Source organism: Lissotriton vulgaris, chromosome 9 (genome assembly GCF_964263255.1).
Source record: "Lissotriton vulgaris chromosome 9, aLisVul1.2, whole genome shotgun sequence".
NCBI classification, from domain to species: Eukaryota; Metazoa; Chordata; class Amphibia; order Caudata; family Salamandridae; genus Lissotriton; species Lissotriton vulgaris.
The window spans coordinates 421,705,091-421,720,485 of NC_141697.1; the positions used below are offsets into that span (position 1 = coordinate 421,705,091).

Sequence of the window (15,395 nt, forward strand, 5' to 3'; positions counted from 1 at the left end):
TAGGAGTTCTTCTACCCCTTTATTAAAGGATCTGCACTGGCTGACAGTGGAAAACAAGTAGCATTTTTAAGATCTGCTCTCTCACATATAACGCTTTAAAGGGCAAAGGCCCCACATATCTTCAATTAAAAATAGAACCATACATACCCAGCAAAAGCTTAAGATCTTGTGATAAAGCCCTGCTGTGCATCCCCTGCGTCCGTTTAATGAGATGTGGGGAAGAGATTTCTCTTACCTGGCACCTAAGCTACCTGTGCGTGTTTGCGCCTGCTCGAACTACTGCAAATTTAGGAAATTGTTGAAAGCCCACCTATTTTAAAAATCTTCTATCAAATTCTTGCTGATACCTGTTTAAAACTGCTGACAGCGCCAAAATGCCCATGGGTGAGTCATGCGCTATATTAAATTTAATTAACATAACATACTCTCCTTGAGTTATCCACCCCTGACAAATGTGCCCTTTGTTTTTATATATCATGTTATCTGGCCACATACAGACCCTTACACAAGGTTGTGGGTTTCAAGACACCTATCTTTGATACAATGTAGAGATTACCCTACTAGACCACTTTCTTTTCACCACCACAGGGTTTTTGACCATGTTCTCCTACACTGTTAGTTATGGTTATGAAGGCTGGGTAAGAGGGGAAAGGGGGGAAAGTTTGTTATAGGTCAGATTGTTTCCCGAAACATTTTAAAATTGTATGCTAACTAGTTATACCTGGTTATGATCCAGTACTGCTCTTCTGTGTTGGTATGATGGACCTTACTGCTATATATTTAACTATCGCTGTATCGTGTAACCTCCTTTGGTATACAACAATAAAATAATTTAAAACAATAAAACGTGTCTCAGGCCTGTCATTGTAACCTGTAGTGCAGTTTTAAGCTGACAATTCGACCCATCGAAATAAATCTTTTGCTAGGCGTAAACATTTCTTTTTAATACATATAAGTCACCCCTAAGGTAGGCCCTATACAACCCAATTGGTGCGATGTATTAAAAAAGTAGGACATGCTTTTAAGCTTTACATGTCCTGGTGGAAAAACTCCTACATTTGTTTTTCACTAATGTAAGGTCTAGCTCTCATTGGGTTACCTTATTACCTTTAATAAATGCTAATTTGTGAATGGAAACAGATTAGGATATCACGTTTGGACTCAAATGAATTGTAATCTAAAATCCTCTTTAATGGTGAAGGTAGATTTTAAGTCACAATTCTGAAAATGAAACTTTCAGAAAGTTGATATTTGTTTTGTCCTAACCATTTGGTGCCCTCTGCATATGGCATGGGTCACATGACTGTGGATAGCTTGGCTGTTGGGCTTTGTGTATTCCTCTTAGACAGTGAGACAAGGGGGGGCTGGATGTTGGCAGGATGGGCCATCCTACCAGGATGGCTTGGAGCAGAGCTGTTCCCTCCCCCAATTACAGTTCAAAGGGGTGCCTCCAGCACACCCACCAAGGAACCTGACACTAGCCTTTTGTCACCCCAGACTTCTTAGAGCCTTGGCAGAAGAAGGGAAGAACTTTCCAGACCAGTTATATGTGTGACCATGATGTCCCCACACTTCAAAAGCTGGCACCGGGTATAAATATTGTACCTTCCGAGACACTGTACACACCTGAACCTGTGGACATTTCAGAAGAAGGACTGCCTTGTTCACCAGAGGACTGCCCTGCTGCTTGAGGTCTGTCCTGCTCTCTGAGCAGGAAGTCTGGACCTGCTCCCTTCACACAGGCTAACCTGAGTGACACCATGCATGGGCCAGTGTGCTGACCTGTTCTGAGCTACTAGTTCTAGAGGCACAACAAGCTCCAAAGGCCTCCATGCATCTTCCCAACAGACCTGCTGCAACTGTACGTGCTGGACCTACAAGTGGACCTGCCTGAGCCCTGCTGGACTCTGCTAGAAGTGAGTTCCTTATCCCCAAAAGGTGCCTTCCCAAATCCTGGGCCCTTTGCTGGCATCAGAGTGCACTCCTCTTAAAGAAAAGAAGAAATTGTGAAAATCCTAAAGTTTTGGTCTCTTCGCAAACAGGCCCGTTTGCGCCAGGACTGTGTCGCCCATGATGACCACCAAAACGAAGTTCAGGTATTCCTGTCTCTTTAAACTACAGCAATGGCTAGCGACGACTGGCATCATGTGAGCTATACTTCGCGCTACAGCAACAACAGCCCATGGTGACCACCAATGCAAGCTTTCTGAGACGCCTGACTGTGTCTTCACGCTATGACGAAGACAGTCCACAACGCCTGGCCTACTCTTTGCGCTACAGCATTGACCATCCACAGCGTTCTCTTGCGTCCTCCTCCACAGTGAACTGGACTCTTTGCGCCAGAGTTGAGGAGGTGACTTTTTCGTTTGCACTAACCTGGTCCCTGTATTTAGCCCACGCTCCATCACGGTTAGCCTGAACTTGTCATGGTCACCAAACTCCTCAGGATCCGGGCGATGCTCAAAGAGGTCCACCTCCTAACTTACCCCACACTCTGACTAAATATAGACAGAGTATAAAGGTGATCAAGCAAGGGATAAGGATAGGGTAGGTGCAGCGTTGGAAAAGGGAGACCTTAAACAAATAAGCACACAATTAATATGGTACACAAGTCTGACTACACTCATAAATTTCTCACTAGTGCCACTGTAATACCTTTGTAGGATCGTCCCTGGTGTGACCCTTTTCTCGCTGTCTAGTAAGATACCTCTCTCACTGCAGGGAAAGCATAAACACCTAGAAGTCAAACACATTCCATTAGTGCCATGTCAAGATTATCATACATGTATGTAGAAGTAATTAATCCACATACATACCCTCTACCACACACCCATGTATCCAAAAGAAAAGAAAGACTAACTCCAGGAATAGGTGGGTATCTTGACGCTTAGATACCAAAAATGTTGTTCAGCAAATAACACTGCAATGTCAGGAATCTCAATTTCCCTGAAGTTTCCAGTCTGGACCTCAATAATATAGAACTCCAAAAGATAGCCAAAATAGTCAAGCAAAAGTTTTTCCAAATTAAAGTTCAATAAAACAATATATCAGAGAATGTCTCCATTAAGATCCAGGCAACTTGACATTCAATAAACAGATCCAATCCTTCCCCCTCCTCCGTTCCTGAAACAAGGGGGGAACAACCTCCACCAAGGAAGTTCTTGCGGTGTACCACAAACTCATGCCGAAAGCCCCAACCTTGAGAAAAGGGCAGATTCCTTCACGTCTCCGCGGACGAGAAATCCAGGCTGGATCAATGCGCACCAGATAGAGCAGGCACCGCAGAGTTTCTCTCCCGCCGCAGCCACAAACGGGGAATCCAGTAATAAGCAGCGTTCAGGCTCGGCCGAGCGGAATGATCCTTCCAGCTCCGAGTGAGCCCGAAGTGAAAGCGATGAAGACACCCTACGCGCCTGGGACGGAGAGCTCGTACTTCTAGGGTACGAACAGAGTAAAACAGAGCAGCCGTTCTGCCACCCGGAACTTGCAAAACAAACCAGAATCACTTACAACGCTTCATGCATAGTACGTGATTAAATAAGTTAAATCCCTCCCAGAAGGATGGCCTTCTGGGAGATGTAGTCCTCCTGCCAGTACGTTCTCATATAAGGTAGGCGCATCGTTAGTCACATCCTGACAGAACTTGTGACTTTTCTCCAGTCAAGCGTGACCAGTTGACTGCGAGTGGCACTTTGTATTTTTAAAAATTTGAATTACAATATCTCTTGTTCTGCTGATTGAATGTTTGTCATTTTGGTATTATTTAATTTATTAAAATGTACTCTATTTTTCAAAATTGGTTTGAGAGTTTTCTTGTGTTGTGTTATCACTTTATTACAGTTTTGAGCTGCATAGCTATTTTCACACATTACTTCTAAATTAAGCCTGACTGCTTTATGCCAAGGTATCAAAGGGCACAGGTTAATTTAGTGACTTCTGTGGTTGACCTCAAAAGGATTGTGGTTGTTGGCTGAGTGGGGCTTCCACTCGCCTCAACCGATAACCCAATTTCTTACATGGTGTTTTCCAGATGTAACGTTTTTGATATTGTTCTACAGCTGCACAATATTGACTACCGGTATATTGTCAAGATAAGCAGATATGGAGCTTTTTAAAAAAAAGTTATTACCGTGCATGCTTTCTGGGATGATATGTTGGAAGTCACTATAAGTGGAGGTTGATATTTTTAACCACAATATCTATTTCCACATATTTTTTTTCCTTGTACCCATGACCAGCACCATTTCTTTTTTTAGAATTCATGAGCAATTGTTTGAACTCATAATAGTACACAAAATCTAACAGCTTTACAGAGGGACGTGTTTCTTCTGGAAATTAGTATTGCATCATCGATGGGGAAAGGATGGTAACAGTACCACAACTTACTCTCTGTTCATTTTTGACAAAGTCTTTTTTCAATCTCTTTTAATAGGGATAAATAAAGGCTCTCTTCAGCTATCGAAATTAAATGTAACTATTGGCAATTCCTTCCCCCAAAATTTAATTGGAACATAATTGCAGATGATTTTGGAGTACATTTCTTAGAGATTGTAGCTGTGTTGTGTACAAGAGATATTGATTCAAAATTCCATTGGCAACTGTGCTCTTCCTCATATAAATCAATACAGTGTCTGCTCATCAACAGGATTGTGGTATAGGTCTACTGGAAAATACTGTGGTTATTTATTACAGCAGAAAGGGATGTGAAATCCAAATATCTGCTCAAAAGGGTTGGACTAAGATTGAACCCATTTCAGGTGCTCAATCTACCACTTGAGAGAGAACTGCTTTATAAATTTCCTTAATAAAACATGGCAAATTTATCCACATATGCTCTGTTATGAGCATTTTGTGTTTCCCAGCTCCTGAAAACAGAATACAAATAACATACGAAGCATAAAAAGGATTTGATTGATTCTGTTAATATATCTTATTAATTAATGTTTAATTTCACCATTATTGTTGGGGTGGAAAAGTCCTCTGCATGGTAATGGACGTTCACCTTTGCCCTGAGTGCTCAACTGCACAGATGTCTGGATCCCTAATGCGGATTTGTGTTGCCGTAGTTAAACACGGATCATGTGTGTGCTCTATGACATAGGCCTGTCTCACGGACTGTGGTCTTGTTGGATTGGGAGGGGCGCCCAAAGCGCTACCCTCATAGTGGTGAGAGGCTACTGTCTTCACCAGGAGTTAAGTACCACAAGGGAGGTAGTAGGAACATACTGTGTTGTGATCAGTAGGAGTGAACAGGACCTTTTTTAACCTGTGTTATTGTAGCGAGTCCTACAGGCTCACGCATTTAAAAATTCTGCTACTGTGTGCTTAACTCACCCTTAGCCTACAGCGGATTGGTGTTTATTTCTGCATGAGTGGTGTATCTTCCTAGGGTGCATGTGTACCTCTGAGTGGTACAATACAGGGATAATGCAGTACTCTGAGCTGCATGCATGATGGATGCATGTGCTGGGTGTAAGTATGCCTGTGAGTGCCGCAATACATGACAGATGTAGTGCTGTGAAGAGTGTGCAGGTTAAACGCATGCGCTGCATTAGTGTGCACCTTTTAGTGGTATAATACATGAAGGATGTAGTGCGTGCATGTACAATGTATGTGCTGGATGTATGTGTGTCTATGAATGGTACAGTACATGGAGGATACAGTGCTGTGCAGTGTGTGCTGGTTGTAAACATGCACTGAGTGTATGTTTGCCTGTAATGGTACAATACATGGAGGACCATGGGTTCAATTTAGGGAGAACCCAGGCCTACATGGTGCAAACATGGAGAGAAGGCAGCAAAATTCCCCCCAGTCAGGTTTGTGTATTGCTGCATTCCTGTAAGCTGGATTTCACACACACTGGAGAGGGTAGAGCCAGGCTTCCCCTTTACACTTCAAAGGGTGTTCTTTACTATAGTGAGAGGTCAAAAGCAAAGGGCCTGGGCACATCTAAGTAAGGAGATGGGTTGATTAGAAAATGACAAAGGGTAGGGTTGGGGCCATGGGCTAACTTTTTGACGTACATATCACTGTGGCTGACATCCAGGTGTGAACGCTAGTTACTCCTGTGGCCTTTGTTACAGAGATATCAGATTTTGAGTTGCTCCTGCAGTGACAGACTGCTTTTCAGAGGAATGGAGACTAGAGGAGTGACCACTTCAAAAGAAGCAGGCTCCCAACATAGAACTTCAGAGACTCAGACCCTAAATCACATTTGGTGACTGGAAAGATGGTATAAGAAGGGGGTTTGAGACCCCATAAATTGGCATCTGCTAAACAGCCAGACATGCTGTGTGAGGAAGAGATACTCTGCAAAACATGTGCGTGTGACCAAGCCTGAGGGCCAAGGCCTGCTAGTCTTCCTGCTTGGTGAGAAGACATCACCCAGCGCATCCAAGACCACCTGTCCTGGAGCCTTGAGCACCAGCGCCTGACTGCTTATCAAGACCACTGAGGAAGAGGACTACCTTTGCCAGGTGTGAGAATATGGCTGCTGCATCAATCAGGTTTGAGGGCCGATGTGAATTAGGCCATGTGTCACACTACGTCAATCTGGCCTGAGCCCGTGCATAGTACTAAGCCGGTGAACGTATATGCATGGAGGGGCCACCATGAGAAAACTACTGTGCAGTAAGGGACGTAGCCTTGTGCGATAGTGGGCTTCGGCCCCATATGTTAGGAGGGCATCTGCCAAGGACTTCACTGTGCTGATCGGGCTACAGCCAGTGTACTGTGAGGATACGGTAACCCTGCATGCCAGGAGCATGAAGCGTCACCAGGAGCATCAAGAACTGCAACCTGATCGGCAGCGAATGCCGGAAAAGTTTGGCCACTGTGGGAGCACCTGCACACCAGAAGACAAAAGAGTTACGGTGTTCCATGGTGGCAAGTTGGCCACCTGGTGAGTACTCAGAGTGGTGGGGAGGTGGGGAATACCTCCTTTCAGAACTAGGACCCTCACACACCTAGCAAGTTAGGTGTCATGCTTCATCATATGGGTCTGTTCCTCATCGAGCTGGCACTGCAATGCTCGACTGGCACCCATAAAGGGGCTCTTTATCGGAGATCCTTTGTTTCTTGCTGTATAGGTGCCGTGGGTGTGAGGGGCCTGGTAAGATGTAGATGTGGTGTGTGGGCTAAAACAGGTAAGGGAATCCTCTATAATTATTTTTATTCTGGAGAGGTCACAACCTGATTAAAAAGTAAAAAGAAGGAGGGTGACTATTTTGTTTTAATCTGACAAAAATGATGCTCTATCCCTTAGTGGTCAACATGTTTCTCGCCTATAAATGTCTCTAATAGATCAGTTGGCGATTCCTCAGGACCTAGTGACTAAATGAAAACTATCTACAGTGTGTGGTGTGGTTCTACATACCACTTCTCTCGGTAGGACGTTGCCCGGAGAAAAGCAGCCAACCTAGAGTACAAACAAAAAGGATCAAAAAACCAAATGGAAATATTGGTACATGGTCCTATTAATTCCAGTGGGTTTGTTTCATCGTACACAACCTCTTTGATTCTATACAAGTGATAAAAACAATGTGAGTTCCTGCATATCACATTCTAAGTGTGCCTTCATTTGTATTTAGAATATAAAACCTCTGTGTAACCAGTTAGAGTAATTGAACATCATGGTGAGTGTGTATCAGCTCACCTCTTAAGGATTCACCTGCACACCATCAACTAGACAAAGGACCTGCATCAGAATTATTACAACAACTCCCACCAGGCGACAGATCGGTTACATACCCTGCATGAGGAGCTGCTAAGAACCTCTGGTCGATTTAGGCGATTGACCATGTGTGAGGAACTGTAAACCCACTGAGTGCTGGAAAGACAGATTTTAGGCCTGTCAGCCTCGGAGGAGCTTTCTGCTTGTTAGCGCGGTGGAGTTGGAAAACTGTTGACTTTAAATAGGAGGCAAAGTGGACTTGTGAGACTCCGACTACTAGTGGGGCATACCCTGCATTGTTACCAATAGTGGATAGGAAATTAACACAATCGCTAGAGCTAGGAGGGAGTAGCGCAGAGATCAGCCAAAGACACACTAGAGTCCCAACTTTAACTGTGTAAGTGCTTGTGAAAGCCGTACTTCTCATTTGTCTTAGTAAAATATTTCAATTTTTTTCATAAAAGTGAGTATTTGGCTGGACAATGATTTATAGCTGCTGCTGCGCGTGTTTTGAGTTGTGATCCCTGTATCCGTCTGTTCCCTGTGAGAGCCATGAACTGCTAAACCACGTTACTACTGAGAGTCAATTAAAGGGAGGGTACTTGACCCAGTTGCTCAGAATCCATAGAAGGTTGGGCCCCTGGGACATCAGGAGTGAAAGGCCATATCACCCTTGGTTTGGACTAGTAGCATTTGAAGGGATGCTCTGCAGGCACATCCTTTCCCTTTCAATAATGTTAATATGTGTTTCCTTTCTGAGTAGATAGCAATCCAAGTAGTTTAATAAGACATGACTCTGAAATAGAGGGTGTTCTTGATCATATAATAAACAGCATCCTTTGACTGCAACTCGTTTACCCAGTTTTTTTCCATTGTTGATATTCCATGTGGCCTTCGTGAGGTGTGATTTATAGTGTGATGTGATTTATTTTTACTGTTTGTATATTAGGGTGTAATTGAAAAGTTCTTTTTTGAACTAAGTAACAACTCAGTTGTGATGTACTGTATTAGTGCCAACTATACAAACCTCTTGTGGTCACAGAGCCTGTACAAAAAGCCTTTGTGTGAGTCGGAAAAGTCTTTCTGATTGGCAAAATAACCTCTGCAATTCCTTTCGAATCGGAGGCATGAGAGGAACTTCTATTTTGTTTCTAATGTGGAAGGCAACGTATCAATGGTTTGTGGCCACAATTATAGTTGTAAACAGTTGATCAGTCACAGACACCTGTATATGGCCCTGATGTACCTGTTCACAAACCAGTTTTTGCTAGTTGACTAATTTGTAAGGAGGGCTTCATTTTGCGATGTGACTGATCAGTTGCATTGGAAAATGTATAGTCATATAAGGTTGCAAGACGCCTCAATAATAATAATGAGACAGGAGATATTTTGTGACCCCCACCCCTACAAATGGTTGTGAACAAAGGGGCAGAAGTCTGCAAGACACAGCAGACCCACACCACTTGTTTATATCCCCTGACATGTGCCTAAAAGGACAATTATTTCTTTTTAAAACCAGCATTGGCAATACCTATAGGTCAGAATTATGAAAGTTCTTCTTCAGTGATTGATGGGGTTAGGCACTCCAAAGGCTACCATATATACACTCTGTCACTCATTCATGCACTCTGTCACTCATTCTTGCACTCTGTCACTCATTCATGCACGCTGTCACTCAATATTGCACTCATTCACTGGGAGCTGTAGTATGTGCTAAAAATAGAAGAAATAAAATGAGGCGAGAGAAATAAATGAAAGGGGAGACACATGAAATAAGTAAATGAAAAATGGAACGCTAACGGAATGGACCAGATGTTTATATGTAGTCAGACGAATGCTGTAATTCACAGGGCAGTAGTGCCCATGGAAATGAACTGACCCATTCTGCATGCTATCATGATTGAAGCAGAATGCTTCAGCCATTGGCTTTATTGCCCTGTGAAGGACAGCATTTGTGAGATGTCATGTAATAAAATATGTGTTTGAAGGCTTTAACACAGTACAGTAACAATCCATTCTGTATTGAGCCTAAGCTTTTCCAGAATGCAACAAGTGTAATACATATACTCGTTTACAGTGGAAGTACACAACTTCTACCCAGTAATATGCTGTACTCAAATGCTGTACTTAGGGAAACTAAAGTATGGGTGGAGCCTTAGCACCTATCTCAGGATTACTTCTGAAAGCTCTATTTGATCACATAGGTCGGGAGGCAGCTTTGCTCTATGGCCAGACCTGATAAAGTACTGACACCCTTGCAAGACATTGGTGAGGGTGGTTGGGGTGGGGGGGTGTATGGGAGTTTAATAGGTCTTGTGCAGTGGTTCCCTGGATCTCTGTTTGGTTCCTTTAACTGAGACTGCCTGTCGCTCTTCTTAAAGGGGCAGCTGTCCCTTGCAGACACCCTGGGGCTTATTTACAAGTCCCTTGTGCCACCAGTGTGTCACTTATAAAATGGGAAAAAGTGATGTACCGGCTGCGCAAGGGGCTTGTAAATAAGACCCACAGTTTGTAAATTAGTCAGTGAGCTATTAACGTATTACATTGTGACCTTAGTCGCAACCTTCACTTCACATATTTTGAGCTGGACTTTGGATGCTTGCCCAAGCACCTCAAAGAGTTCAAGAGGTTTTTGAAGGCAGAAATTTAGTTTCTGATTGAGATGGGGGAAAACCCTTCTCAAGAAACAACCACAATCCTTGTCAAGTTGAACCACAAAAGTCACTAAATTAACCTGTGCATAACTCTGATGGCTTGGCACAAAAGCATTCAGGCATAACCTAGAGGCTCTGTGTTAAGTATTTACTCAACACACAAACAGTAATAAAGTGAAAACACAACACAAAAAATATCCCACACCATTTTTGAAAAATAGAGTAAACTTTAATAAATAAAATAAGACTCAAACAACAGAATTCCTATTAGTAGAACCACAGATATGCAATTTTAAAGTTTTAAGTAAAAATAGAACCAAGAAGCAGAAAGCACTAACTATGGGTATCTGGTAACACTGGTCTTCCTTCTCAAAGATCTGGGCAGGCCTCAAGCAGCAGGGCAGTCTTCTATAGAACAAGGCATTCCTCAAGCCGCTGGGTAGTCCTCAGGGGAAGCAAGTCAGTCCTTCTTCTGTAATAGCCACAGGTTCAGGAGTGCACTGAAGACTGTGTCTTAGGGTCCTATTTTTATACCTGATGCCAGCTTTGAAGTGGAAGAAACTTCTTAGTTCCCCCACAGATGGTTCTGGAATTTCATTTCCTGCCCAGACCCCAAGATAGCTGGGTGACAAAAGCCTGGTGTCAAGTTCTTTGTGAATGTGCTGAGGCAGGTACTTTGAAATGTTAGTGGGGTGGACAGCTGCTCCACCCCTCCCATCTTAGCAGAATGGTCCTCTCCTAGCTAAACCCAGATCCCATTGGTCTCTGTCTAATATTAGCCAAACATGAAATATAAAACATAATTTACTGTTTTTTACTGCACATAAAGTATACTAGGTATAGTATATGATCAACACAATTGCCTTCTGCTCATAATATGTTTTTGATGTTTTCATTTAACACACATTTCTTGTTTTCTTGCAGAATGTATCTGTCTTTGTCCAATCAACACATTCCTTGAAAAGTATGGTAAGATGCATTCTAGCTCATTTGAAGACAGTTATGTTAGTAAAGTGTTCATTTTCCATGAATTGTTTCAACCCAATTGACAAGGTGAATGTCATGTGACATCTACCTTTTGCAGGTGCACCTCTGCGCTCAGTGAAAATTCAGCCCGCTGTGCAAATTCATATTTTTCCATGTGGAGAAGGATCCCTGTTTAGCTTTTAGGTGTTCTCTCTCCCTTCTCACTCTGGATGGGGAGTTACTCTAACCTATTGCTACAGTAAGTTTATGGCATTTACATAGTGCAAAATGTTCAGAGAGGAAATTGCAAATCCTAACAAATGCACATGTTTGTGGGTTTTTCCCAAGCTCTCAAGCCAAATTACGCCTTTATCTCTTCATTCCTTACTTGTTTTGAGATTTGCTGTTGCGTGAGTTTACACAGTTGTGACGTACATTTACACATTGTTAAAACCACTTACGTCCGTTATATATCTTTTTATGGACACCTGATAGGCATACATGGAGAATTTTTGGGCTGTAAACTTAAGTTTACAAAGGTTCCTGGGTTTGTAAATCGGGCTTTAAGATTTAAAAATAATTAAGACAAATAGAAATAAAAGATCCATGGTAGTTTTGGAATTGATTTAAATAGACTGTACCAATCTTATGTTTTCCTCGCTGACAACTGGGTAGTTTCTCGCATGGGACAGTCCTTTAGTCATGTCTATTGCTGCCAGGCCCTTAAGCGAAGATAACTTTAGGGTTAACCCTCATTAGATAGGGCTTGGATTTGTTGCTGCCTACAGGACCAGACCCTCCACTGTTTGTTGCTTCTGATACTTACTTCTAGATTTAATGCACCCTTGTCACCAGAATATCCCTCCCAGTTGTCATCACTGCTACGTGGATCTTAGAACTGCGACAGATCTTACCTCTTGGTCCCACCAAATTCCTTTTAAAATGGTGTTCATGGCTGACAATTTAATGTATGTAAAGGGAATTTCTACAGTGCCACTGTTACTCCGAAGAGTGCCCTGGCACTCTGCACAGACAGTGGAGAAAATGAGAGGCGAAAAGGAACCAAATTAACTTTTAGAGAAAAGCCATGTTTTTACCTTCTTCTGGGTAGACTTTGATAGATTTTCCAACTCCACACTTGAAAATCTTTTCATAGAAAACAGTCAGTGTTAACCTATGGGAGGAAATTGAGTTATCGGTTCACCGGTAGCTACTTTGTTGGTTTTCTGGGGTTAGACTCAGGGGTCCCCCAGGGTCGAGGATCCATTCTCAAAGCACCCTTAGCGGCACTAGGGTGTCTGGGTGCAGAGTACTGAAGCCCAATGTTATCCAATGGTGGATAGCGGGCCTCCGGTTGGTGACTGCTCAAGATCAGGCCACAAGGTTGTGGGAGCAAAGCTCCTGGACTTTAGCTCAGGGTGAATGGGGGTTCAAGTTAGCACCAAAGGTACACCCTCAGCGGCACCGGGTGCAGGGTGCTATTTTGTCATCGGGTGCCCTGTTACTTTTAATGGGGATTCTCTGGTTTGCAAACACAAGGCAGGCTCGGGGCGAAGGTCTTCTGGGAGCGACCACCACTTGAAGAGGTAAGTTGGGATGCTGGGGGTTGGCTAGACACCGTTGGTTGGGCCACCCAAGGCCGTGGGGCATCGGGTTCAGGGGTGTCTTTTAGGGTCAGATTTTCTTACCAGCTCCTGGTTGCAGTTGGGGGGACTCTCCGGGTTGAGGCTGCGGGCATTGGCTGGAGGCTTGAGGCTGGTCAGGGATCACTGGATCTCGGGTCGAGATTGCCGGAGAGACCTCCTCTTGGTGTTGGGCCACTCAAACTGGTATAGTGCACCCTGCTAGAGGGGTGGTTGACCTATGCCAGGGCAGTGGACTGTAGGCATGGCACACAGGGATGTGTGCCATGTTGACTCTTCACTTTGCTCTGCACTAAAACACGCAGCCTGCAATGGCAGTGTGTGTGTAAAGGTACAGGGCCTCTAATGGTGGCACAACAAGTGCTGCAGCCCTTAGAGGCCTTCCCTGGCCACAGTGCCCTTGGTACCCATGGTACCTTTTACAAAGGACTGATGTGGCAAGAGAGGTGCCAATTGGGGGTACAAGGTACAGTTTTGGACAAAGAACACAGACCCTGTGAACCTGATTGGCATGGACCCAGGGCACATCAAGTCAAAGTGCATCAGTAGTCTGACAAAAGTGGGGGGGGGGGGTACTGCAACAGAAACCCAGCTTCCAACAGGTGCCATCAGCATAAGAGACTATTTTAGCTCCCAAGGTCTTTGCCAAACATGCAAGATATATGTTAAATAGTGTAGGGCTCATGGCTAAGCTCCGAGGCACTCCTACCTTAAGAGCCAGTGGTCCTGCAGAAAACAGAGGACACCACACCTCTTGACCCATATCTTCAAGGAAAGAGGGCAGCCGTTTCCACGCCTATCCTCCAATCCCTACAGATGAGAAACAGGTCAGAAGAGTGAAGTGGGGGATCGTTTCAAATGCTGCTGACAAATCCAGTATAATCACCACAGCTTTGCCACCTGAAGAAATCGACCACCTCCACCAGTATTGTTTCTGTCCTAGAACTGGGGCAAAACCCGGATTGACTAGGATGCAGCAAGTCATTGCTTTCCGGATACCTGGATAGCTGTTGTTTGACAGGTTTTTCCAGCACTTTTGAAAGGGCCAGGAGTAGCGAAATGGGCCTATATTTAGACTGGTCTTTAATGAACAATAGTGGTACTGCCTCCGGTACTATACTCCCTTGCCCTGGTTGTGACAAAGACACAATACTGCTGAGTGAAACAGCACTGGGAATGATTTTAATTATGCCATGTCCATCATCACCCTATGGTCCTCTGCGAAGGATGCAGCATGCTGCCCATGGGTCCCACAGGTTAGGTCGCCCATTACGGGCCCTTGATGTCTCCTCCTAAAAAGCCACCCTTTCATGTAAATTACTTATTTATTTAATAGATCACTGTCATCTGTTAACAAGGAAAAGTAATAATGTCACCACCCTGATTGAACGTATCCTGGCCTCTTGCGTGGACACATATAATTTCCCTGTCTCGTTCTCCTTATTGCTCAGCAGCTTTGGTCATTTGTGGGAAGATTTTGGAAGATTTTGCTTCTGGGTCACGTTACTTTTATGGCGCAAAATCATGTTTGTTATTTACTAAACCTTGAAAAGCCATTCTGGTGGCTTTGCGTGGTTTAATAAATACAAAGTAACACAATGCAGGCATAGCCTCTGCCTTCTGATACCTTTTGCTGGGAAGGCGTTACATGGAACATGAGCATTCCGATGCGTCCACCCATCGATTTTGGTGCATTCCGAGATATACTAAAGCTAGTAAACCTGTGAATGTATCAAAAATCCACGCCTCCCTGAAGCAGGCTTAACAAGGAGCAATATCTTTCTTTGTCCTTATTACATTCTTTGCATTCTGCAGCATACATAGAAAGAGAATTATGCCACCAAGGATTTTTTTTGTGCAGGAAGGTATCCCTTCCTGTGCTTGCTGATCACCGTTGCGTGAGACATTTGTAACTCTTTCCCTGTATCTCCCCGTGCCTAAAACTTTTTTTTAATCCTGTTTTCTGTAATTTAATCTGGTTCTCTTATACATTGCTCTGTTGTCTTTTGGCAGAGTTTGCTCTATTGACTGCCAGCTTACTCTGGGGCTGCCATCCTGTTCTCCTGTTACTTCTCATCTTGGTGCCGTCAGTATGTCCCTTTGCCCAAGTGAACTATTTTTAAAGCATTTTATGTTTGCCATCAGGCACTCGACAGAATGGGTCCAATCTTCCTTCATCAGCTGTATCAGAAAGGTGTCCTCTGGAGGCCTATTTGTTTCTCTTGCTTGGCCGCCAAGAGCTAGAACACTCTGACCTTTAAAATTCGTAGTGACCCCAATCATATGATCTTCTGTAAAAAAATGAAACCTGTTTCACTTCGGGTTAATTCATTCTTCTATATCAGTACCCCTTTTTAGACTTATGCCCTGTTTTGATGTTATCACACTTTAAAAAATATTTCCATTTCATTCTTTTCATACGTTTGCAAGCTCAGCTGATACCTGTGCCACTGGGGGTGG

General features: G+C 43.7%; 1 protein-coding gene across 1 annotated transcript in view; it reads left to right on the forward strand.

Moving 5' to 3' along the window:
- The window catches only part of AMN (amnion associated transmembrane protein), a 146,790-nt gene that overhangs the window by 21,253 nt on the left and 110,142 nt on the right, over positions 1-15,395 (forward strand). Inside the window, exon 3 of the mRNA XM_086937840.1 lies at positions 11,251-11,295. Coding sequence (XP_086793966.1) covers positions 11,251-11,295 — 45 coding nt within the window. The remainder of the gene's footprint in view (positions 1-11,250; positions 11,296-15,395) is intronic.